Raw genomic sequence first — 24961 nt, forward strand, 5'->3', positions numbered from 1 at the left:
TTATCTCAAATTCATACAAATGTTGCTTCTTAATGAGTTGTTTTTACATAATAATGTTTTAAATATTACCCAAGTGAAAGATGGCTCAGACTCATCCTACTGTTTCAAGTACCTGAATACACTGCCCTGAAGGTACACATAAACCATTTTCTGTAGAATCTCAAGGATATAACAAAATGAAGGAGGCAAATATTCATGAGAGATGGCAATTATACAAATCTGCTGAGTTTAAAATGGGATTAACTACAATGCCAAGAAGAAGCCCTGGTTATAAAACTCTAAGTATCTAACAAATGAACATCACAGAATCTAGAATGAAGGACACATGACATTTGTTATGGACAAAAGATTATGCTGTAAAGATGATACAGAAATTACACATTCTTTACTAGTTTTGAAAAAGTATGTAAGAGGTGTTTATTATTATACCTGCACATTAGTGAAAAACAAATAGATTTTTTCGACAGTGAACATCTGCTACTACCTGAGCCTTAAAGTCCCTCTACAGACAATATGCTCCAGGCAAACACTCTCAACAGTGAGAAACTCAAAATTTTCTAGTTATACCCCAGGGACCTCTTTTCAAATAATGGGGTGGGGGTGGGGATGTGTGGATTTTAAATGCCAATACTCTGTCAAGGCAAGACTTGAGAGATGTCATATAACCCAAGAGAAGAGACCATTAAATATAACATACCCTGATTTAACTGACAACTAAACTATAATAGCAACAGCAATAAAATTTTAAGTTTAAATTAAGGACACTATTTATACTAATCTCCAGAGAAAAAAAGAAATTCATCAGTTTAGAATAGCAGATACAAATTGATTTAACTGAGTTTTCTCAATAAAACTTTAATAAATCTTGACTTCTCAGTAATACTAACATTTGTACCCTAATAGCAAAATTATCAGAATGTTTTTTTAATCGTTATCTAATGAAAAGGAACCTTAAAAGGGAAGATATGTGTGAATTTCCTTGGTACTTCAAATTTGCAAAGGAACAGTAACAAAAAAATGCACATAAATATTTGCCAAATTATGAAATGTTATAAATAAGGAGTTCTTCCCTATGGTCAAACAAGGTTACCATTTCTAGACAGAATATCAGAACCTGACAAAGAATGACTGTGACAAATTTAAAATAATTCTATTAAAAAGGGATTGTTACTTTAACTTGAAGAGAAGCCCAGTGGGATTTGGCTATTCATTATCCACTGGTGAGTCCTACAGAAAACATCTCTAATGTCTTAAAAAATATATAATGGGCTCCCATAATTTTAGCAGAGTAAGAATAGGGCACTTCATGATTACAGGTGTTTAATAAAGTAGAATTACTCTACACTGAAAAAGCAGGATGGGCCTTTCCCAAATCCAACACTTTAATTCTAAGAAAAATTACCTAGTAAATTACATGTCATCTGTATTTTTCCCACAGCTAAAATTTAAGAATGGAACCAACCTTCATAGCTTGTTCAAGCTTAACAGATAAACTTGCCACAGCTTTCTGTGCACGTTCATACTCCTCACGCTGGCGCTTCAAAATTGGTGCTTTAGCCTCAACTTCTTTCACTATTTCATCTAGATATTTATTAATTCTTTTATTTTCCAGTTTCTCCAAAAGCAGCTGATCCTGAGTTTCCACATAAGCATTATACAGCTGAAAGGAGAAGAGGGATTGTTTAAAACCTGGGCATAACAACAGAAGTATATACCCTTAGTTGATCTAGCTTCATAATAAACGTGTGTTAGCATTTACACAAGACGTTAATGTTTACTATGTTATAAGAGCCAGCAACTAAGAAAGTTCTTGGAATGTTCCAAGAAATTATCAGATGATTTTAAGATTAATTTTTCCGAGCATTAAACTTCAGCAAATTTCCTTTTGCTGAAGGAAAATAGTAAGATTTCAATACCGTTCTTACCTCAGTTAATTTCATGCCAGGCTTCACTATCTTAGCTACAGCTGCTGCAGTGGGAGACATGGCTGCAAGCTCTTCTTCAGATAATATGGCTCCTGTGCCAAGACACAGAAATCTAGTGTATTTCTGTAAGATTTCAAACTAAAGCCAGCAGTATTTTTTTCAACACGAGTAAAATGTGACACCTACAAAGCATTACATATAAATTCCTATGCAAATTTTAAAACGGCATCAAACTGTCATGTAACATAATTCAATTCTAAAAATCATGCAGTGCTATAGTTAAAAATATTCTGGAAACTGACACACAAATCATGTTTGATCAAATGATACTTATACTGGACAGCACAGTAAAGATACAGAAAAATTATTAGTTTTAAAACTAAGAAATTCTAATTCTTTCCTTTATCACATGGTAAAGAAATACTGTTAGAGGAAATTAGTAAAAACTACGTAGGAAGTTCTAGGACTTCACTCAAGCTATTATTAAGCATCTATTAATCCATACCTTTACGTTTTGTAGCAGAAAGCAGGTCATTTGCATTTTCTAATTCCTTCTCCAACTTCCCTATTTTCTCAAGCATTTCTTTTTCCATTTGATCTTTAGATTCCTCTACTTCTAGAAGATGATCTTGAATTGCTTTATTGGCTAAAAACATTTTTAAAGACAATAGCCAAACATACAATTAACATCTTGGAGTTTATAAAATGTAGCAGAATAGTCTTATTTTTCCCTTCAGTAGACAACATTAAATTCTAGACAGACTATGGTTGACAGTGACTCTCTGAAAGCTCTTGCTCTACTTATAATTCTTAAAATGTCCTGGCCTGGTGAATCTATTTCTCTTTTTGATGTCTTCAATCCAAGGGGAAAATAAAGGGACTAAAATTGTAAAAAAAAATTAAAAAAACAAAAGTGGCTTTAAGTATCTCTTTGATTTTATTCTGATCTTTAGAACAGAGAAAATGACTGGAAATAGATCATACAAAAATAACTTACATTAAAAAGAAGAATATAAAACAACCAAAGACTCTAAAAGACACAATTTACAAACTAAAATGTTAGGCTTACTTATGGATTAAGAGACTACCCTAACCATAAACCCTTATCAAAGTGTCTCATAAATGGAAGAAAAATTTCCTTTTAGAAATCAGACCACATATAGGATTCTAAGATGAAAAAAACAACAACAGAAAACCAGCAGCTAACTCTATTTTCAAATATCCTATCTGGTGAAAATAGAATTCAAAGTTTCCTACTCTAAGAATCTTTCTTCTATACCAAATTTTGTCTGTAATAAGATTAATCTGATTTCTAAATCCAACAATCTACACAAACATAAAAAAAAATACCTTATATCTAAAACCAAAAATAATCTTCCCATAATTCAAATCTTACCCTCTCCAGCTTCTTTCAAAAGTTTGTGCAGTTCATCCACTGCTCGGGTCAGTTCATTGCTCTTTGCCTCGGAGTCGTCAGCAGCACTCTTAAAATTTAATGTTACTAAGTTATTCAACATCCAAATATGCAACAGTAGGACACTAAAATGCATGGCTGGGCATTTACCTTGTACAGATTAGAGAGTTTTATGTGAGCATTTAATTCATTGTGGAATTTCTCTTCCATACTGGTCTGCTGTTCCTTGGCCTGCAAAAAAGACCCAATTACAGCAGTCTCAACTGAACTGAATTTAGAATGCTTGTCAAGTGCTATGAAAAAAAATATAATTTGCAAAGGTATAAAAATTAACACCAATTTTCATGGTAAAGGTGAATTACCCTAAAGATGAAAATGTTTTTATCTTAAAGTGTAATACTTAAATACTAAAATTAACCATACTCATTTTTACAGACAATGTACTGGATGTTGGGTAGATCACGTGACTGCATTTTCTGAGTCTAGCTATTTTAACCTAGCTACATCATATCAAAGTGTCCTGTCCATTTTACGGTGGCAGAAATAGTTTACAACATGAAATCATTTTAAAAATAATAGCCTCATAAGTGCTTTGACATTTTTATACATGAGAAATTTTAAAGTGGTTTTCTATACCTCTTTCAGTTTGGTCAACAGCTCTTCTACATGTTTTTGTAGATTCTCATTTGACATCTTCAAGCCACTCATCTGTTCTTCCAGTCTGGAAACCTAGGAATAGGAGAGTTGGGTAGAAGGAAGATGTATTAATTGAAGTTAATTTGCAATTACATAACATAAATCTATGTTTCCATAAATGTAAAGTTTAGCTGCCAAGAGAAAGCAAAATAATCCCTTACACCCAAAAAAGGATTTCATATAAATTTATGTATATTTAAGAAAATGAACAGTAACAGCTCACAGAACAGCACATTTGGATTTAGCTGACAAAATTTATCACGACTTCTTAAACATGTCTTAAAGATATAACAAAAAATAGTAGATAGTATCAAAATTCATCAAAGAAGATCCTAAAATATTTAATTATATGCAACTGGTTCATTTCCTAGGCCAAATGCTTATTATGTCCTCCACATTTCTGATATTATAATACATTTCATTTGGTATACCCACAGAATATATTTGTAATAAACTGGCACATAAATCTAAATTTTAACCAAAATGAAAACATAGTTTTACTGACTTACCTCTTCTTTTTTGTTTTCAAGATTACATTTAAGCTCTAGAATCTCATTTCCTTTTTCTCTGCCAAGAGCCAGAAGTTCATCAGTTTTAGTTTTTAACTCTGTATTCAGCCATGTATTTTGATTGTGTAATAACTCCTTTTCTTGCTCCAAACGTTTTTCTCGATACTAAAGATATCCAAGAAAATCATGTTTACAGTTCAAGACAATATAGGGCGAGTTAAAGGCTTTTGCTTATAGCTAAAGAACAGAAGCAGAATCTTATTTTAGAAACAGAAATAAGTGTTTGCATGCATTCTTAACAGAGAACAGGTAATCAGACAAGATAATCATAAAAAGAACTATAAGAAACAACTATCACATAAACACTTCAATTAAAACGGTCTTGATATTTAATTAATCCCCTGCCAGTAAATAAAAACAAAAACACAGATTTTTATCACTTTATAGATAACCTGCCTATATTTAAAATTTAACTTAGAGAGCTTTTAGTTAAACTTAGCGAGTTTTAAGAAATTGTACTTTGTGCATTAGGAATTATTTTGTTACTTGCTTTAACAGAAACATCAGAAGCTTGAAGTTCATCCAATTTTAACTGAAGATCACCCTTTGTGGCATTGCTTTCTTTAAGTTTTTCATTTAGACGTTTAAAATCCTCTAGAAAGGTCAGAAGAGAATTTGAAAATAATGACTAATTAATGCTCAGAAAAACCAAACATCGACAATGCATCTCCAGAAATACAAGCAATTAATACGAGGTAGTTCTCAACTTCTTTGTCTCTGTCAAACGTAGTTACATATTTAAACAAGCAGATGATAAACCAAATTTGTGCATTCAAACCAACATATGACTTACAACTGGTTATTTTAAATGCAGTACCTTAAGCTAAATATGCAAATTAGCATTCATTTTCCTGATATACACTTACATACCTATTAAAATTTCATAAATAGCCATTTAAGTTAAAAAGCAGTAATACAGATAACAAAAACCTACTCAACAGAGCCAAAATACACACATGCTTAATTTTCTACACCAAGGTTCTTTTATTAAACATTTTTTTAATGTTTGTTTATTTTTGAGCGAGAGGGAGCATGAGTGGGAGAGGGGAAAAGAGAGGGAGACAGAGGCTCCAAAGCAAACTCTGCAGTGACAGTAGTAAGCCCTATGTGGGGCTCAAATTCATGAACCGTGAGATCATGCATGACCTGAGCCACAGTCAGATGCTCAACCTACTGAGCCACCCAGGTGCCCCTACATGAAAGCTTTTATTAAAAAAAAATTCTGGGGTGCCTTGGTGACTCGGCTGGTTAAAGCATCTAACTCTTGATTTTGGCTCAGGTTATGATCTCATGGTTCCTGGGTTCAAGCCCTGTGTCAGGTTCTGCGCTGATGATTGGGATTCTCTTCCTCCCTCTCTGTCACCTTCCCTGCTTACATGTGTATGTGCTCTCTCTCTCTAAAAATAAACAAGCAAAAAAATTATTTCAATTTTATCTACCCATTAACTGATCAACTTCTTCCATAAATACTCTGAAGTAACTTTTCTGAAGCTGGAAAAGTATAGTTACCTAATTGAACATTACTGTATAGCAACATAAATAATTGAAAATTCTTCCATTAATAAAAACTTCAAAAATGTTTAAAAAGCAACCAAAAGGAATTTGATACCATGAAACTGCTTAAGAGTCATGTTTACTTTAACATATCAAGTGTTTCATATACTATCTACTATCTATCTTACATACATGAATTACTTAGCTTATGTTCCTGCCTCATCACTCCTTCAGTCTATATTTTTAAATATAAGCTCTCCTTCAGGTTCTTATACATATTAAATGTTTATGGACAGCTTATACCAGCAAGTGTGTCTGTATAAAATGAAGTTTAGCCTCTACAACTCAACATTTAAACTGCTTCCAATTAGATGTTATAAATAACACTGTAGGGTCTTAGCATGTAAACCTTGCTCCAAGTTACAGCGTCTTAGATATTTTTCATTTGTGCATATTTGTCTAGACACTTCTTAAAACCTTGGTAATGATCTAAAGATAAACGAGTGGCAGAAATAATAGGATATTACACTGAACTACATTCTGAGCTAGGAGAAAGAAACACCAGCAAAAGAAATGACCTGCAGATTAATTCCTAGCACTGTAAGAAGAGAGAGGAGAGTGGAGTTAGAGTCTAAAGTATTTTCTCATACCTGTTAAATACTCAAGTTCTTGAGACAGTCTCTCATTGGTTCTAACTAAGTCTCTTTTCTCAGCTTCTAATTCTTCTTTTGTCCTTGTAAACTGGCTCTATCACAGAAAGGAGAAACACAATACATTTAAATTAAAAAATCGAGCTGATTAATCATTATAGGAATTTTAACAAAGAACTTTAACATTAGCTGTGATTTAAGAATGGTTGGTTTTCTTTTTCTTATAACTTAATACATCAAAAAGTTTAAAACTTTCAAAACTTCACATCACATTTAAAACTTACCCATAATCTCAACACTTCTATTTATATTTTGGAGTTTTAAAAATTATTTTTCATAGCTTATAAAAAAAAATTCCCACGTCACTATTTACACTTGGAAGCTTCCTAGTTACTTAAACATGACTTTGTAGGAAGGACATTTCACTTTTAATTTTTTGCTGCCATAAAATAAAATTATGAATACTGTCACTGCATTTACACCTTGGTTCAAATTATTTTCTTAAGAAAGAGCCCTAGAAATGCGATGTCTTAGATCGTTTTGTCACCTGCTTTGCAGCAAGATAATGGCAATTAATGTGCTTTGCTTCATAAGCACCAATCTCAAGCCACTCATGCCAGAGTGAAGATTATTTAAAAGAAAAAAAGAGAAAGAAATCAATGATAACATGAGGTGAAAAATAATTACCTGATTGTTTTATCTGCATTTTTCCTTTTTTTGCGTTTTTCTGATTACAAGCAGAATAACCTTTCACATTGCCATAGACCACTTGTGCAGCTTCCTGTTTTTTTAAAAAATCCTTTGCCCATTTCCCCCTCAGATGATTTTTCTTTAAGTATGAAAGTAGTTGTGTATTAAGGATCCAAATAGTCATATTTTAAATGAGAAAAAGACTTCATTTAAAGTATTAAAGTACATTAATGGATTATTTGTATTTTAGTTCTATGCATAGAATTTTAAATTTCTATTGGGTTAAGCCCACCACTCTTTTCCATTATAAGTACCTTTAATATACCAAATACCTTTTCATTTCAAATCAAACACTGGTTTTAAAAAAGCAATGGCAAGAGGCTGATGTTCCATCTAGTTAAAGAACCATGGACAATGATCACCTTATTAAACCAATGGGTAAGCAATCCTCATGATCATATTCAATCTGTTATTCTTACTACTCTAAAAAAGCGATTATGATCTTGATTCACTCATATCCCCAACTGTATCACAATGGTTGAAATACTGCCTGAACAATAGTAACTATTAAACAGATTTTTCTAGGTAGGTAGTGAGGGAGGAGGTGGACAGATAGGTAAATCTGTGAATGTCTATCCTACCTACAGTTCTATGGCACTTTGTTTACAATGTGAATTTGTGGGAAAAAAATCACCACTTTAAGAGCTACAGAGTAAAAAGCAAGTTCCTTTTTCTATTAAATGCTATTATATTCTGATGAGTAAAAGAAATGTTCAATCAATAAAACATATAAAGGTCCAATTAAGGAATCTGTATTTATGCATTTTTGTTTAGTGGTTTCTCCTAATAGAACATGCTTCATTTTTCCATTAAGTAACTAGTAAACACAACCAGAATAGAAGACTTCCTCGAGTATCATGTTTATAATTAGCTTTATTCACAGAAATAACTTTTACCTGAATGGCAATATTGCGATCCTGAGCAACTTCAAGTTCTTTATTTTTCTCAGTTAGTGCCTTCAGTTGATTGTCTGGATAAAAGGAATTTTATGAACTTAAAGACTGCAATGACAATTTTCATTTGCCACCCATATATATTTCAAAATGAAGAAATTGAGATTCAAATAGACTGAGTTGTACATTCCAAATTCATGAATATCCCAAGTTTAATTTTACATCAAATTTTTAAATATGCTATCCTGCCTCCAAAATCACATTTGTGATCAGTCTAACCAACAAAAAAAGCATATGCAGTTCTTTCTGAGAGAGAGAGAGAGAGACAGCGAGACAGTGTGAGCAGGGGAGGGTCAGAGATTGAGGGAGACATAGAATGTGAAGCAGGCTCCAAGCTAGCTGTCAGCAGAGCCCGATGCGGGGCCCAAACCCATGAACCGTGAGATCACGAACTGAGCCGAAGTTGGAGGCTTAACCAACTGAGCCACCCAGGTGCCGCCCCTCCCACCTCCCCCTTTTAATGTTGTATTTATTTCTGAGAAAAGAGACAGCATGAGCAGGAGAGGGTTAGAGAGGGAGGGAGACACAGAATCCGAAGCAGGCTCCACACTCTGAGCTAGCTATCAGCACAGAGCCTAATGTGGGGCTCGAACCCACAAACCATGAGATCATGACCTGAGCCGAAGTCGGACGCTCAACTGACTGAGCCACCCAGGTGCCCCTCAGCTTGTTAGTCATTCTAAAAAGAGCCTTTACAAAGGAGGGAAAAAAAATATGCTTGATACTAAATTATCAAACCCACAATCTCCACTCATAATGGTCTCTCTTCCCTTGTACGTTTTCTCCCTTAAATGCATGCAGGTAATTAGGAAAAATATACTTCCTGAAACTTCCTTCCACTAAAATACATCTACATTAAGTGCTAGCAATTTAATGAGTAAATACATTATCACTACTTCCAATCTTATGTTCTATTTAAACAGTTGGGCTTATTATAGAGAAAAATCCTGTTAAGTTACTGTAAATTTTCTATTTTGCACTAGTATCATTTGCTGCTTTCCAAAAGTGCACATTTGGAATGACAAACTAAAAAAACACAAACATAGCTGTACATCCCTGGAAGGCACACTAGATGTCTGCCTAGGTTTATCCTCATCTTCTCCGGATCTCATAAAAGAAGCTAGAATCACAGTAATTTTCCTGAAATTCTTTAGTACCACAGTTCTATAGACCACTAATTATGCCAAGGCAAAACTAAATGCAGATGACAAACCAGATCTAGCTACTCGACAAACTACTTACGCCTTCATCAACGTGTATATATATATACACACACCATTGTACATATACATCATATGCTTTAAAAATGAAGTGCTTCAAAATTAGCTGAAAAAAAGCTATGACCTAAATAGTTGATGGGCAAAGACCTAGTTAAGTAAAAAGTTTTAAGTGTTAACCATCCTCTTGACTATTAGCTTCTTGTGTTCCCAAATCAAAAATCCAGCTGTATTTAATAACAAATATTATGTCCCTACTCTAGAAAGATCTTTCCTGACATTTGCTTTTTCTAAAATAAGCAAAACATAGAATACGCATAATTTTCCTAAGAAATACCAGGACCTTTAAGATCTTGTGTACCTCCTATAACTTAATAAGAAAACTAATTAAAAAAGGAAATTACTCATCTTTCTCAAGATATAGGTCTTAAAGAGGAAATATCCTGGGATTCACAGATCCTTGTAAAAATTGTGACAGTTAAAATATAAATAGACTAGGCTTTAAATCTTCAACATACAAATTAAAGTCACTCTGCTTAATCACATTTTCAGGTGCATAATGCTTTATGGCTTGCTTTTTAAAATGCTTTCAAACATCTGTCATTTGATCTGTACAGTTGTGTGAGCAGGCGGACAGGTGGTTATAGCCCTTTTATATATTATGACTTAACGTGGGACACGAGGACTTTGAATAGCGGTCAGAATTAGAACTCAGACCTCCTGACCCGTAAGCCCTGTGTTCTTAATGAAGTCATTACCATCAAGTAAAAAAATCAAAATGACAATCAGTATTTTCACAAATAGTAACTCAATGTTTCCAAGGCACACCAAAGAGTCTCTAAAGATCTCCATTCTCCAAGAACAAAATAAGGACACAATTAGATACTTACTGAGTTTCTCCAGCTCAAGCCTCAAGCTCTGGCACTCTCGGGTTTCATTCACAAGTCTCTCCTGACTGTGGGACAGCCTCTTCTCTATCTCAAAGTACTGTTGTTCTTCGGAAGAGCAGAGAGAAAAATAAAATCAAACACATCAGGTACACACACAGTCAATACTGCTTATTTTCAATAACATTGGTTTTAACATTTAGGACATAGTATTTGAGTTGCACTCCAAATATGAGAATTTAAGTAAAGATACATAAAGCACTGAAAGGACTTTAACATTTCCTAGTAACTTTATACATTTAAAAAAAAATTTTTTAAAAATTAGCTTTACTAATTTCTTCTCTGTCTATTCCACAAGACTGAGGTTCTTCAAGGAAGGCAACATCTCTTACTAATCTTAGTATCTTCCCAAAACATCAGAAGAGTTTTTAGTGTAAAACTGACACACGTACAAAAAACCTTATTACATGGAGAAAGAATACTTAGAATAAAAACTGCTTTATTTTAAAAGGTTGTGTAAACAGACTCAAACACCTAAAAGTATAAAATGATAAACTTATGCAAAAATATGCTACCTTCGCACAGGAAGGACTGCACATGTCCTGTCCACAGTACCGAGCACGTAGGGGAGAAATGACAGTTATGTGTAAATTAATGAAAAGAACGCAGTATCAGTGTCAGGATTCAGAGAATTACTCTTCAACACCAATTCTGCTTGATAATTACATTTTTTGAAGTGATATGTAGTCAGAATTTTCAATCTGTTTAGCAAAAAAGCATCATAGCCTCCCCCCCCCGACCCCCCAACCAAGGCACTCACAGTGTTTGTATTTCACTAAAGAAAATTACGGTGGTCTTATTCTTCCTTCAAGGATGTTCAAGTCACTGCTGTCGGTAACTTATTTGAGGGTCTACTACAGGTATCTATAAACAGGGCTTAATGTGCTTTCTATTAACCTCCAGCTTTTACAGAACAATCCAACGTATCAAACTTATTTAACTCCTTTATGTTCGCCGCGTTTCCGGCGTCGTTATGCACCTACTCATTTTTGTGAACATCTAATGCGTTACCGGATCCGCTCGAAGGACTAAAAAAAATTAGAAATAAGTGCACGAAGCAGTCAATGAGGCCTTTGAATGCTGGTGACCAGAACACTGAGCGGCGACTGCTGGCATTTTACGAGCAACATAAAGACACGGGGACTCTAAGCTTAGGGAGAGAGGGGTCGCGGCGGACTCTGGCTAGTCCGGAGTAAACAGACCCAGAGCTTCACAATCTGCGGGCCCAACAACGTCAAGTGTCCCTCAGTGAGACTACGCTAATTACAAAGAAAACGGAACTAAATGTACATCCAGTTTAAAACAAACGAACAAAGGCTCCTTCATTTCAAGCTGTAAGGGTAGCAGGTAAGAGAAGGCCTATGGGGAGGGGGGGGGCGNAAAGGGAGCTTGGAAGGGGGAGAAGACCAGCCACAGCTACGGAGTCGGGCCCGGAAGCAAGGGCGGGAAGAGCGTCGCCACTTACCACTCTCCACCTTAAATTTCTCATGCCGCCCCTTCAGGCCGTCGATCTCGGATTGCTGGTCGGCAAGGAACTTTTCAAGTTTGTTCTGGACGGACTTAGGCAGCTTGTTCAGCTCCGTGCGCTCCAGGACCTGCTGCAACACCGCCGCCATGTCGAGCTGGCCGGGGGCCGCGGAGCCAGCGGCCGGCGGAGCCGAAGCGGAGAAGAAAGGCGAAGACCAAGTGGGCCCAGAGGCCTGGGCGCCCGCCTCCACCACCTCGCTCCGGGGCTCGCGCGCGCCTGCCCGCCGGAGACTCCAGCAGCGGGACCCTGGGAAATCGAGTCCTGCGTAAGCGGCGCCACCCGACGCTCCACAGCGCCCGCGCCCAAGGTGCGCGCGCAGCGCCGGAAGACGGGCACCCTGGGAATCCGAGTTCAGAGGCGGCCTCTGACCCGCCCGGGCAGGCCGATTTCCGGCTCCCCAGTCTACCCGCCTGAAGCCCCACAGGCCTGTGGGAAACGTAGTGTTTTTCTCAATCCCTTCGGAGAGCGTGCTTGCGCACCGCCCATTCCGCTTCCTCTTTTTTCCCCGTCCCCCAGGCTCTCCTCCTCCTCCTCGGGTCCGCACGACCGCTGTCCGCGAGGTGGCGCTACAGAGTATTCGTCAACTCACGTCCCTCTCTGAAAAGCCAGGCGGCCTTACCGTCAAAGCTCCGCGATGCCATGGGTCGTCCTCTTTGGCGGCTTCTAGACACTGAGCCGCTAGAGGGCATCGGTCCGAACACGGTTGAACGGCAGGCGCCGGGCTACCGCCACGCTCTCAATGGCGCCCGGAAGGGGGCGGGGTGGCGACCGCAGTCCCTTTGGCCGAGGTGCTGCGGTGCAGGAAGGGGGGCAGCGTACGTCATCAGTCTGCGCCACCTACTCCAGAGACCCTGGGTTTGGAGTGGGAAGTGAGGTGTGGGAAGTCTGTCGCTTTCTGATGAATTCATTGGCTGTGGCATTTGGACCCGAGGGGAGTCCGGCCCCACGAGGCTGGTACTTGCGCCTTAAACCCCTTTCTCGGGAGGCCTGACAGTTCGTCAGGTTTGTCTGTCATGCGTGCAGACTCTGACTGCAGGTGAGTCGGCCTACGGGTGTAATAACGTGCGTGTGAGGGTTGAGTGTGTGCACTCAGGCTCACAGAACCTCCTTTTGAAGGAAGAAAGGGACCGGCTGTAGGAAACATACGGTCAGACTCTCCCGCACAGCATTCAAGCTCAGTTGTGACAAAACTTAACTTTGTTGAAAACAGCCGTGTGTGTGTGTGTGTGTGTGTGTGTGTGTGTCGGAGTAAAAACAAGCCAACCGGAATTTAAGGCGCCCATTTCATTTTTCAGGAAGAGGACTTTTGAGTGTAGCTTTTGCTTTTATGTTTTCAGGTGATATTGTAGAAAGTGTTACCATATGCTCCTACTTCTTAAACGGAAAAACCATATACAGAAGTTTTAAAACACACTCTTAAAAAACGCTTTCGCCTTCACCTTCTCCTATCCTCCGTAACAGAACTACTTGTTTCCAGATCATGATTTTGTGACTTCTAAACTAAATCCGTAGATTATCTCATATTTAATTATGCCTCTGAAATAATTTATTAGATTCTCTATTGAAAATATAGTCTTCCTTTTTTTAAAGTCTTTATTTATTTTTGAGAGAGAGACAGAGTGTGAGCAGGGGAGAGGCAGACACAGAATCTGAAACAGGCTCCAGTCTCCGAGCTGCCAGCACAGAGCCTGACGCGGGGCTCGAACCCACAAACCGTGAGATCATGACCTGAGCCGAAGTCGAGCGCTCAACCGACTGAGCCACCCAGGCGCCCCGAAAATACAGTATTCCTAGTGTCATTCTCCCTGCAGTTCCCACAGTAGCAGCCCTTTTGTGAATGTCAGTAAGGAGAAGTTGATTTTTCTCCAAAGTTTTTTGTGCAGGCATTTTAATGAAGGTTGCTGGTATGGGCAGTACTGACCTATGCCCTCCGCCCACCATTGGTGATTTGGAAAACGCAGAGTTTCTTTACTTGGACTCACAGAATCCTGCAATTAGGTGGGTTTTCAGACTTTCCTGATCCAGATTCTTTATTTTGTAGACTAGGAAACCAGAGTCCAAAGGGATTGAGTTGTCTCCTTAGACAATTTGCATAATTTGTGCTGTCACATGATATTTCAGGATAAATTGAACTGTATTAGGCAGAATGTACATTTTTAGTAGGGTCCTTTGTAAAGTATGGTTGGATGTAAAAAGTTTTGAAGAAGCACTAAAGTAATATGGTTACTAGGTGATACTTTGGGAAAAAACATGTCATTACTTTGGAGTCCTTGTCCCTGCTTTTTCTTGAGGAATTAAGGATTCTTTTTTTTTTTTTTTAATTTTTAACGTTTATTTATTTTTGAGACAGAGAGAGACAGAGTATGAGCGGGGGAGAGTCAGAGAGAGAGGGAGACACGGACTCTGAAACAGGCTCCAGGCTCTGAGCTGGCTGTCCGCACAGAGCCCTATGTGGGACTCGAGCCCTCAGACCGCGAGATCATGACCTGAGCCGAAGCTGGACGCTTAACCGACCTTGCCACCCAGGCGCCCCTGAACAGGCTCTTTGAAAAAACAGAGCCCTGTAGACAGTTTCAAACTGGAACCAATTTGCTGGGCTTTACTTTAAGAGTAAATAAAAAATCATTGTGACTGGTGATTTACTTTATGGGTGTCAGATCTTCCACCCCATCACCTTTATAGTTGCCTTGGCCTTGTTGCACTAAATAAAGTTGCAACCTTTTATAGAATTCAAATGACTATTATTTGATGCAACTGTCGTCCACAAACTGGAAAAAGAGAGCAGAACAGGAGTTACCCTTTGGAAAGGTTTAATTGAGAGACCAAGTAGGATTCCTCAGTGTGAACACAGCATTTAAGGACATGCATTCTGGAGCTGGACTGCCTGGATTTAAATCCCACCTTTGCCACACCAGCTTTGTTGCTTGAGCAAGTTACATTTTTTCCTTTTTTTTTTTTTTTTTTTTTAAATTTCTTCATCTGTAAGGATTATTTAAAAAAAAGGGGGGGTTATAATAATGGTACCTACCTCACAGAGCTTTTGTGACTATTAGATGTTATTACCACATGTAAAGTACTTCAAACAAGGCATTATACAAAATAATGTTCATTGTTCTTGCATGGCTATTTGTCAAATTACATAATTCTAATTATACTATGAGTTGCTCAAGGGCAGCGGTCATCTATTCATCTTTGTGCCATCCGACCTGGCACAATTTCTAGCACATAGTAATTCTTCATAGTATGATTATTGAGTAATTGAATTTGGTTCTATCTCCCAATGAGCAACTTAGAAATTGTCTTCTTACCTGTTTTTGAAATGAGCACCATGAGGCTCAGCTATAGACTATCAAAGATGTTCCAACTAAGGAATAGTAAATTAAATAAGAAATGAGGTGTGTTGACTGCTAGCTTGGTTTCCTCTCCCTTATCTTAGATATAGAAATGGGCTTTATCTTTTATGTCAACTCTAGCTGATTGGTAATCATTTTCTTCAACACTGTATTGAGGACTCTGAAGCTACGTTTGAACTTGGCCAGAAAGAATACCCTACCTACTGAGCAATCTCTGCAAAGCATGGAATAGAATCCGGATAGTATGACTTCTGTCTCTATATAACCCCCATGACAAAAACATTGCAAATTACATTTTTACTTAAAAATGCTGTGTATTTTTTTCTCATAACTCAGGAGATTGAATTAGTTCTCAGGAATGGGAAGAACCTATATTGTAGAAGAGGCTGTTGGCCAGTATCTTTCAAACATAAATCTTCAAGGAAAGACTTTTGTCTCTGGTCTTTTAATCGGACAGGTATGTATCTTTTAGTGCATCTATTGATAAAACCAACTACCTGTTTATTTAAAGTTAAACTATGCTGTGTAACAATAAGTATAAGGAGGGGCACCTGGATGGCTCAGTCGGTTAAGCATCTGACTTCAGCTCAGGCCATGATCTCACGGCTTGTGAGTTTGAGCCCTACATAGGGCTCTGTGCTGACAGCTCAGAGCCTGGAGTCAGCACAGAGCCTGGAGCCTGCTTCGCATTCTGTGTCCCTCTCTCTGCCCCTCACCTACTCTTACTCTGTCTCTCTCTCTATCACAAACATAAATACTTAAAAAAACACCAGTAAGCATAAGGTTAGGGAATGAAAGAATGGAATGTAGAAGAACTTAAGATGGATCTTTGAGGGAAATTGCAGAGAAGCAGGACAAACCTGGCCCAGATTTGCTTAAGTCAGAACACATTCCCTTTTGATAATGTAAAAGTAAATTATAATGTGAAAGAAACTCTAAAATGAGAATTTTACTGACAAGATTGTACATGTTTTATTGTCTTTCCAAGTGTATTATGCTCTCATCTAATCTTTATTAATTCCTGGTCGTCTAATTCTTTGCAAATGTAGCTTTTGACAACTTCCCATTGTTTATCTTATCTCAGTCTCGTGGCAAGAGTGGTCATGTCTTTTGTTACATGCTACGGTACCCATTTTACTGAATTTTTCTTTTTTTTTTTTTTTAATAGTTTATTGTCAAATTAGTTTCCACATAACACTCAGTGCTCATCCCCACAAGTGTCCTCCTCCTTACTGAATTTTTCTTAATGTTGAGTCAGTGGAGAGTGAGAGAAAGGGAATAGGAGAAATTTGCAAATTAGACAAATTTTATTTCCCTTTTAGAGTTAAGCCTTAAAAATCAACACAAACTGGAACAGAGATTTGGACCGTTACTTTAAAAAGCATAAGCACCTGCTGATTTATTATATAATCATCAGGTAGGACTGGTCAGCAGTACAAAGCAACAATAAAAGGAGAGTCACAGACACACTGGCCTACCTCCATCTAAACACTAGTTAGGGGAGAGTACACTGTGGCCCAAGGACTTGATTTTGATGCCTAGGAACAAAAAGAGTTCTATTGTGATAATTTTCTCCCTGAATATTTTATAATGATGATTTAGAACCTTCAAATTGCATAATTAACTTTTTTGGTTCTGATTCTATCCATGTTTTCAAGCTACTTTTTATAATTTAATGTCCCATGTTTCTACTTACAAAGAATGTACTGTCCCAAAGAGTCATGTGTTCACACCCCTTCATGATATTCTTGTTTTCAATGTCATTCTGAATGAGCTTAATTAATGTCATTTTTAGCCCTGAGAGACCGGTTCATTTTCAGGGTTTTCATAAAGCTGATTTCTTAACTTGTAATACAGAAAGTAGACGCTGTACTGTTCACACAGATAATACTACCCAATGAGGCCTCTCATTAGGTAGCCAAACTACCTCTCAGCAATAATCTGAACTCCTTTGTGATTCATATTACTTGCACCCAATATGGGCTCTTTTTGCTAGGAGGTGTTTTTTTTTTTTTTTTTTAGGTTTATGTCCGTATTTATTTAGAGAGAGAGAACATGTGGGGGTGAAGCAGAGAGGGAGAGAGAATACAAAGCAGGCTCTGTACTGTCAGCACAGAGCTCAATGCAGGGCTTGAACTCAGGAATCCTGAAATCACGACCTGAGCTAAAGTCACATGCTTAACCAACTGAGCCACCCAGGTGCCCCAGGAACTTTTCATTTAAGGATTCCTACTTCCCTTTATTTAAGAAAGTTTAAGGGAATGAGAGTCTCAAAAAAAGACATAATAAAGATAAAAGGTCAGGGAGAAATTCCCTCTTCCAAACTTGCCTTATTCATAGAGGCTTCTAGAGCTTGGCAAAAGCACCATCTTAAAAATACACGTCCCATAATTTAAGATCTTCCTTCTAGTCTTTCCTTCTACTGCCTTTTCATCCCTTCCAAAATGTTTCTTCTTAAACTTGTCACTTTTTCCTTCTTCCTCTCAAGCTTGCCTGTTTCCTACTCTCTGGGTCAGTTTTTTCTTTTGAAGTCCTGCTTTCTTAATCAGCTTCTACCTTTTCCTGTGTGCATTTGAATATAACTTTCTGGAAAAATAACTTTTGTAGAAATAATTTCTCTTCCTTTATATTCTATTCCAGGATGACACTCATAATAGCAGTTTCAGGTCATTTATGAGAATGACACCAGGCTAACTGGTTTCATTTGCCTTGTTTTTACTTTTTCTTTATAGTGTATTTTCACTTTAATATGGCTGAGCTATTAAAGGTTCTCTAAATTTATCTTTAGATAGCCCACCTTTCATTGCCATTTAACTGTTCTTAAAACTGAGAAACATAAATTTGATATTACTTCAATTTTGTGTCCATATCCCCTTTGTTTTTCTTGGATAAACATATACAAGAAGTTCGCTCTTTCATTGTTTCAATGAAAATAAGACACACAAGATCATTTGTTGCTTTATTTTACTGAGTTTTTATATTTGCTGAGCCATCCAGTCTGTTCAGATTATTTAGAAAATAAATATAGTAACTAGAAATCGACAAAGCATATTATCTTTTAGTTAAAATGTAGTACATTCACTCATTCAGTAAACTGTTTTTAAGGACCACTGTATGATTCACATTCAGGATGCCCAAGCAAATAAGGAGCTGACATTAAGTATATCATGTATATAAATGACATGTGTGGGAAACATTGCAAGGTTATCCATGAAATTGGTTTCCCTGTTAATTCCATTGAAATATAAGCATTAGCAATTTATGCTGTATGTATATTGTTTTTGCATGTTGTAGGAGCTTTACATTCTTCAATCAGATGACACTCTAATAAGTTCTTCTAATTTGTTTTTAAGTGTTCTTCACAAAAGGATTATGTCATTCTTGCCATTAGAACGCCACCCAAAGAGGAACAAAATGAGAACCTCAAACATCAACAAAAAGCTAAGTTGGATAACTTGGATGAAGAATGGGCCACAGAACATGCCAACCAGGTCATCATATTTGTCTCTTTTATAGAGTTAAGTTTTGCTTATTGACTAACAAAAGAAAAGGACTTTCTCCTCAGGCTACTAGACTAGGATTCAGAGTACTCATTTTTAAGTTTTCAAAACTTGCATAGTCTATCAAAGATAGAAGTATTTACTGTTCTGTTTTATCCATAGTTATATTTTTTCATTTATTGATTACTTGTCTCTGATTTAAAAAAGCATTTTCTTACTTGAGGTTAAGTAACCCAGTATTACATAATAGGTGATGGGACTGGGATTTGAACCCAGGCAGTCTGATTTGAAAGCCTTTGATTTTATATGCTGTGCTTTTCTGTTGCTAACCTTTATCCATTGTTTTCGTTGTTTTTTTTTTTTTTTTAATGCTTATTTCTTTTTGAGAAAGAGAGAGGGTGTGTGTGCTCAAGTTGGGGAAGGATAGAAAGAGAGAGACACAGAATATGAAGGAGGCCCCAGGGCTCTGAGCTGTCATTGCAGAGCCCAATGTAGGGCTCGAACCCATGAACCATGAGATCATGGCCTGAGCCGAAGTCGGATGTTGAACAGACTGAGCCACCCAGGTGCCCCTATCCGTTGTAGTTTTTATCCTCTCTTTGTTATTTGTCCTTTATCTTATTTTCAAGTTTTCTTTAAAATAATATAATATTAAAATAATAATAGGTATTGATAACATAGTTGCCGATCAGATTGTTTTAAAGACTTAATGTAGAAGAAAATGATAGGTTTTTTTATGTCTTTAGAACATATGTTGTAATCAAAGTTACCACAAACCAATTATAAGAGAAATGAGATAAAAGTAGAAAACTATAATAAGAATATAGAATGGTGAATAATTATCTTCCAATGGCTGGATTCAAACAGGTTCACAAAAGGTTCTGAACTTGCAGTATAAATAGTGCTGCCAGCAGAAGTCAGACAACACACTGAAGGACACAAAGGACAGTATGAATAAATGACCCAAAGGCATGAATGTTAGAGACATGTTAGGAGAAGAGCAAAACATTGGGTAGAATTGAAACAGAGGGTATGTAAAATAATATATTTTTAGACATAAGGCTGTGAGGATATTTATGGATGGTTTTGGAGTGCCATCCTAAGAAGTGAGGAGTTTGCTCGGCAAACAGCTCTGTGGTGGACTTCCAGCGTTTCCTTTTAGAGAAGGAGTTAATCAGTCATTTAGGAAATAATTTCAGTACTTTGGTACAGTAGAAATGGAGGGTAGAGAGACTGAATATCAGTTACTATAATAGTTCAAAAAAAGATGATGTGAGTCCATACTAGACTCTCAGCTTCGTGAGGACAGGAATCATGTCTGTTTTGTTTATGGCTATATCTTCAGCCTCAAGCTTAGTATTTCCATGCTTTACAAGGAGAACTCCAAAATGTAGGATAAATGAGTGCATGAATTAACTAATGCAGTGAGTAAAACTTCACTGCCAAAACGCTCCAGTCACAGAGCCAGTAGCAAGATGATTTAGTTGCCAAGTAGACTGGGAGTGAAGAGCTATTTAGAAAGTAGCTAAAGATGACAGATTTCTAGCCTGGATGTCTAGGAAGATGGTGTTGCCTTTTACATAAGGAGGAAACAGATTTGGGACTGGGTGAGAGGGAATGATGAGTAAATTCACTTAAAAGTAGTTATTGAATGGATTATATCAACTAATAGGAAATGTTAGAGTAAAATAATCATTTCCATCTCCCATCACCTTTACATTTTTCAGAGGTGCACATGTTTATCTGTATGTGTTTGTGTGGTGGGGAGTGGTGTGTAGTAAAAAAAATACAAGAAATTTTTAATATCTTCTAATGAAAGTAATAAATATTTCAAACTTAAATTTTCAGTGGTTTNTATATATATGTATATATATATACATATACACACACACAGATGTGTGTAGAGAGGTGTATATCGTGTGTATAATATATATGTATACATACACATATACACACAAACATAAAATTTTTATAGTAAAATAAGTTAACCTTTTTGCCTTTAGAAAGAAATGGATAATTTTGTGTTGGTGATTTTGAAAACATATACATATTTCCCATGCTAAATACGAAAACTTTATTCTTTATTTATATGTCGAGCTTCTGTTACTGTAGTGAATAGAATTTGTGAAATCCGAGGGAACCACCAGCAGACATAGTGTAAATATATTAAGGAATAGACTGATACCTAGGAAGACTTAACTTTGTGATCAGTTTTTTTATGCACTGAGCACACAAAAAATAACTAAAGCATTTTGATCTTTGAATTTAGATGGTAGAAGGAAATCTATGTGGTATTAAGAACTAGCCTCAATCATGTAAAGGGAAATAACAGAGGACAAACTGGTAGTTTGGATCAAAAACCTTAAAAATATGCATAACTTCATGATCTAGTAGTTCACCTCAAGAAATTTATTCTAAGCAAATAATCCCATGAGCATAGAAAACCTTGCTAGAATTTATACAATGTTAATTTTAGAGTAAAGGGGCACCTGGGTGCTTCAGTTGGTTAAGTGTCCAACTTCGGCTTAGGTCATGATCTAGCAGTTCATGAGTTGAAGCCCAGCATCCGGCTCTGTGCTGACAGCTCAGCCCCCTCAGCCCCTTTCCATCTCTCCATCTCTCTCTGCCCCTCCCCCTTTCACACTTTGTCTCTCAAAAATAAATAACATTTATTTTAGAGTAAAGAAAAATTGGAAATAACATTCACACTGAATACAATAGAAAAATTGAAGTAAACATAAACAGGAAACAATGGATTTTCAAGTCAGACCCCTCTTTTCAAATCCCAGGCTTTTAATATTCTTCTGAATATTATAGGTATACAAGAATTAGTTGAGAATCACGTCTTCTCTTAGAGAACTTCTAGACCATCGCATACCAATTATTATAACACAGGCTCATGTGATAAGCTCCATGGAAGTCTTTAGGAGCTGGGAGATCAAAGTATCAGGGAAGACAGCTTCCTCAAGCTGACTTTCAAGTATTCAGTAGGGTGCAGACATGGAGAAGGGTAAAGGAAAACCAGTTCAGGCTGAGGGAGCACCCTGAGGGAAGGCTGACACACAGATGAATTAGAAAGCCGAATACACATATGGAAAACAGTGAGAATTTTTTGAATGATACTTGAATATTTCAGGGAAAAGTACCATTAAGTGAGGCTCTGAATATCTGATTAGCTAGATTTGGGAGCCTCTGAAATACTAGTAGTAGATAAAATTTATATATTATTTAGGTGACTGACAGTGGAAGCCAATGAAAAAATTTTTGAAGATATTTCAGTCTTTGATCTTGTGAGAAGGGTTTTGTTTATTGATGTAGCTAAAGGGTATCATTAATAATTGGTTTTAGTTATAAAGTATTTTTGAGACAAAAATTAAGGACACTCTAGAAAGATTGTGTACATAATGACACTATTCATCATGGTTATCAACCGTTTCTCAGTATTTTATCCAGTTTTTCAAAGCTTCCACCTGTAGGCTGTGCATATAGTTGGTACTCACTAAATATTTGCGTATTTAGTATTTAGCTTCTCAACCACAAAAGATTACATATAATGCCAAATGCTTATGTTAGCTAATACTATATTTCCATTTTTAGGTGTCCAGAATGCTGCCAGGTGGACTTTTAGTTCTTGGAGTGTTTATCATTACAACTTTAGAAATGGGAAATGATTTTCAAAATGCCCTGCGTAGAGTAAGTCTGAAATATCAAAAATTCTTAATGTGATCAAAGTTTACATCTTATTTTAATTGATTATACGTAAATACAATCATCCTAGGCATATTTAGATTAGCATTCCTTAATTCTCTATGCTGGGATTATATTAAAACAGCTTTTTCCATCTGATACCTTGGTACTTTGAGTTTAACAAAAGCTCAGTATTTCTGTTTTCAGTCAAAGCTGTTTTAAAATAGCTTTAATTTTATTTAGTTAAACAAAATTTATTAGCTAACATACGGTGTATACAGTGTGCTCTTGGCATTGGGAGTAGATTCCCATGATTTGTCACTTACCTACAACACCCAGTGCTCATCCCAACAAGTGCTCTCCTCAATCACTTGGAACTAAATGGAAGTTCTGGCAGAATACTACTATTGCACAATACTTGTCTCAGAATAGTAAAAAATTATCTTTGAAATTAAACCTACTAGTTTAATTTCCTTGTAGTTCCAAGTGATTGCTATAATGTGAAATTAATAGATTTTGTGATTCTTCATCTGTTAATTTTCTCAAGATCCTGAGAGTAAAACATCAGTTACTTATTCTTTACTCCTGGGCAGAGTATCTATCATTAGTTCCTTCCTTTTTGTTTTATTCCTATATCAGTGAATTGGGTAATATAGTCCATAAATAATTATGAAGGTCCACAAGCTGTTTTCCTGTAAGCCCAAATCTAAAGCAAACTAAGTATGCAGCCAATAAGAATCACAGATGCTACAGACTCTTCAATTTTGTAACCTTCTCTCAGATGTCCCGCATTACATCTTTGTGCCTAAGGGAGAAAGGGAAGGAAATGGAGATATTCCCCTCCCATGGCAAGTTACTCAACTTTCTGCTGTTTTTTCCATTTAAAATAAATGTACCTTTCACAATAGTTCATCCTTTTTGACATTTTGAAATATAATCTTAAGTCTAGGTGTGTTTAATTGCATTGATTGTGCATCCTTTGTGGTTGGCACTGGATTGAATAAGGTGAATGTGAGCTCAGTGCTAGACAGATAGTGGTGGTCCTCTTTCCTTTTACTTTTGTATTTTTGTTCCTAAGAAGCAAATAAGACTTTAGAAATGCTATATTCCAGAAATGATGGGAGTTTCAGTTTCCTAACTTGGTCTCCATTGTCTATATTGAGGGAATTTGTAAAAGGTAACCTTATAAAACTTGTGTCTTCCATAAGGTCATTCTTGAGAACTTTGTTATATTACATATTACATTTTACATGTAATGTATTACATTATTATTTTGTTATATTACATATTACATTTCTTCAAATCTCTTCTTTATCAAGAAAGTTGTGCCTCTCCTCAACAGTTGTGTTCAGTTTATGGACCATATGAATTAGGTAACAGATTAGGTTGGTCTGTGCACATTACTATTAGGAAGCTTCGAGTCACATTTATGACCCCTCTCCTCATACTGAGTATGTATTTTATAATTCTTATTTTGGCATAAATGTATGTCACTATTTCTGATTTTTCTTTTTACTTTTATGTTATTGCTATTGTTTATGTGTACCTATGTAGTGCCTTACATCTTTTGTGACATTTAACTAAGAAATCCCATGCTTCATTTTTGTAGGTTAAAAATAACTTGTCATTTCTCATTCTAATTAAAATAAAGTATTTATTCTATACTTAAATAATAATTGCCCCAAATTAATTTCTCATGTCCAGCTGGTTTATGACAGTGAATTAATATTTTTGTTTAAAACCTAAATTTCATAGATCCCTAAAAACGGAATCCAAAAGGTTAATATTTAATTTCACTTTTTCTTTTGAAGAAAACAAAATTTAATAATAGAATCATGGAATTTTAAAGCAAATTGGGAGCCCTGGGACATTATCATTATCTTTTTCTGCACTCATTTTTGTTCTCTTATATTTAGTTGATGTGTGTTTTCCTCTCTTTCAGCTAGTATTTGCTATGGAAAAATCTATGAATAAAAGAAGACTGTGGAATTTCACAGACGAGGAGGTCTCAGAACGAGTGACACTTCACATTTGTTCTTCTACAAAAAAGTATCTTTTATATACGTGCTTATATTTTAAAATATATGATACCTAAATAATGTTTCTGCAAGTATTTTCCCCAAACACCATGTAAATCATCATTTAAAAACAGGCATAACTTGTAAGTTTTTCCTGTATATAACACATAGTTAGGACTGCAAGTAACAATTATGGTAATAATTTTTGTTAATCATCTTAGATTATTAAAGACTTTAAGAAGGGTGGCAAGAACTGGGGA

General features: G+C 36.3%; 2 protein-coding genes across 8 annotated transcripts in view; one reads left to right on the top strand and one right to left on the bottom strand.

Annotated features, from left to right (window-relative positions):
- TPR (translocated promoter region, nuclear basket protein) overlaps positions 1–12426 on the bottom strand; it is a 62943-nt gene extending 50517 nt beyond the window's left edge. For 2 of the 4 annotated variants that reach the window (XM_077763276.1, XM_077763275.1), the window contains exons 1-12: positions 12081–12322; positions 10559–10663; positions 8395–8468; positions 6749–6845; positions 5095–5198; positions 4545–4709; positions 3976–4068; positions 3490–3570; positions 3322–3409; positions 2431–2571; positions 1926–2017; positions 1463–1660 (exon numbers count right to left, since the gene is read on the bottom strand). In XM_077763276.1, the coding sequence (XP_077619402.1) occupies positions 1463–1660; positions 1926–2017; positions 2431–2571; positions 3322–3409; positions 3490–3570; positions 3976–4068; positions 4545–4709; positions 5095–5198; positions 6749–6845; positions 8395–8468; positions 10559–10663; positions 12081–12231 (1389 nt within the window). In that variant the 5' untranslated portion in view covers positions 12232–12322. Of the gene's footprint in view, positions 1–1462; positions 1661–1925; positions 2018–2430; positions 2572–3321; positions 3410–3489; positions 3571–3975; positions 4069–4544; positions 4710–5094; positions 5199–6748; positions 6846–8394; positions 8469–10558; positions 10664–12080 lie in introns of all 4 variants that reach the window. The other 2 variants (XM_077763278.1, XM_077763279.1) reach the window with 2 other exon arrangements.
- Positions 12427–12983: 557 nt separating this feature from the next.
- Positions 12984–24961, top strand: part of ODR4 (odr-4 GPCR localization factor homolog) — a 39147-nt gene continuing 27169 nt past the window's right edge. For 2 of the 4 annotated variants that reach the window (XM_077763281.1, XM_077763284.1), the window contains exons 1-5: positions 12984–13179; positions 15833–15953; positions 18850–18987; positions 22594–22689; positions 24626–24732. In XM_077763281.1, the coding sequence (XP_077619407.1) occupies positions 15855–15953; positions 18850–18987; positions 22594–22689; positions 24626–24732 (440 nt within the window). In that variant the 5' untranslated portion in view covers positions 12984–13179; positions 15833–15854. Of the gene's footprint in view, positions 13180–14014; positions 14142–15832; positions 15954–18849; positions 18988–22593; positions 22690–24625; positions 24733–24961 lie in introns of all 4 variants that reach the window. The other 2 variants (XM_077763282.1, XM_077763283.1) reach the window with 2 other exon arrangements.

Source organism: Crocuta crocuta, unplaced genomic scaffold, assembly GCF_008692635.1.
Source record: "Crocuta crocuta isolate KB4526 unplaced genomic scaffold, BGI_CrCroc_1.0 scaffold3, whole genome shotgun sequence".
NCBI lineage: Eukaryota > Metazoa > Chordata > Mammalia > Carnivora > Hyaenidae > Crocuta > Crocuta crocuta.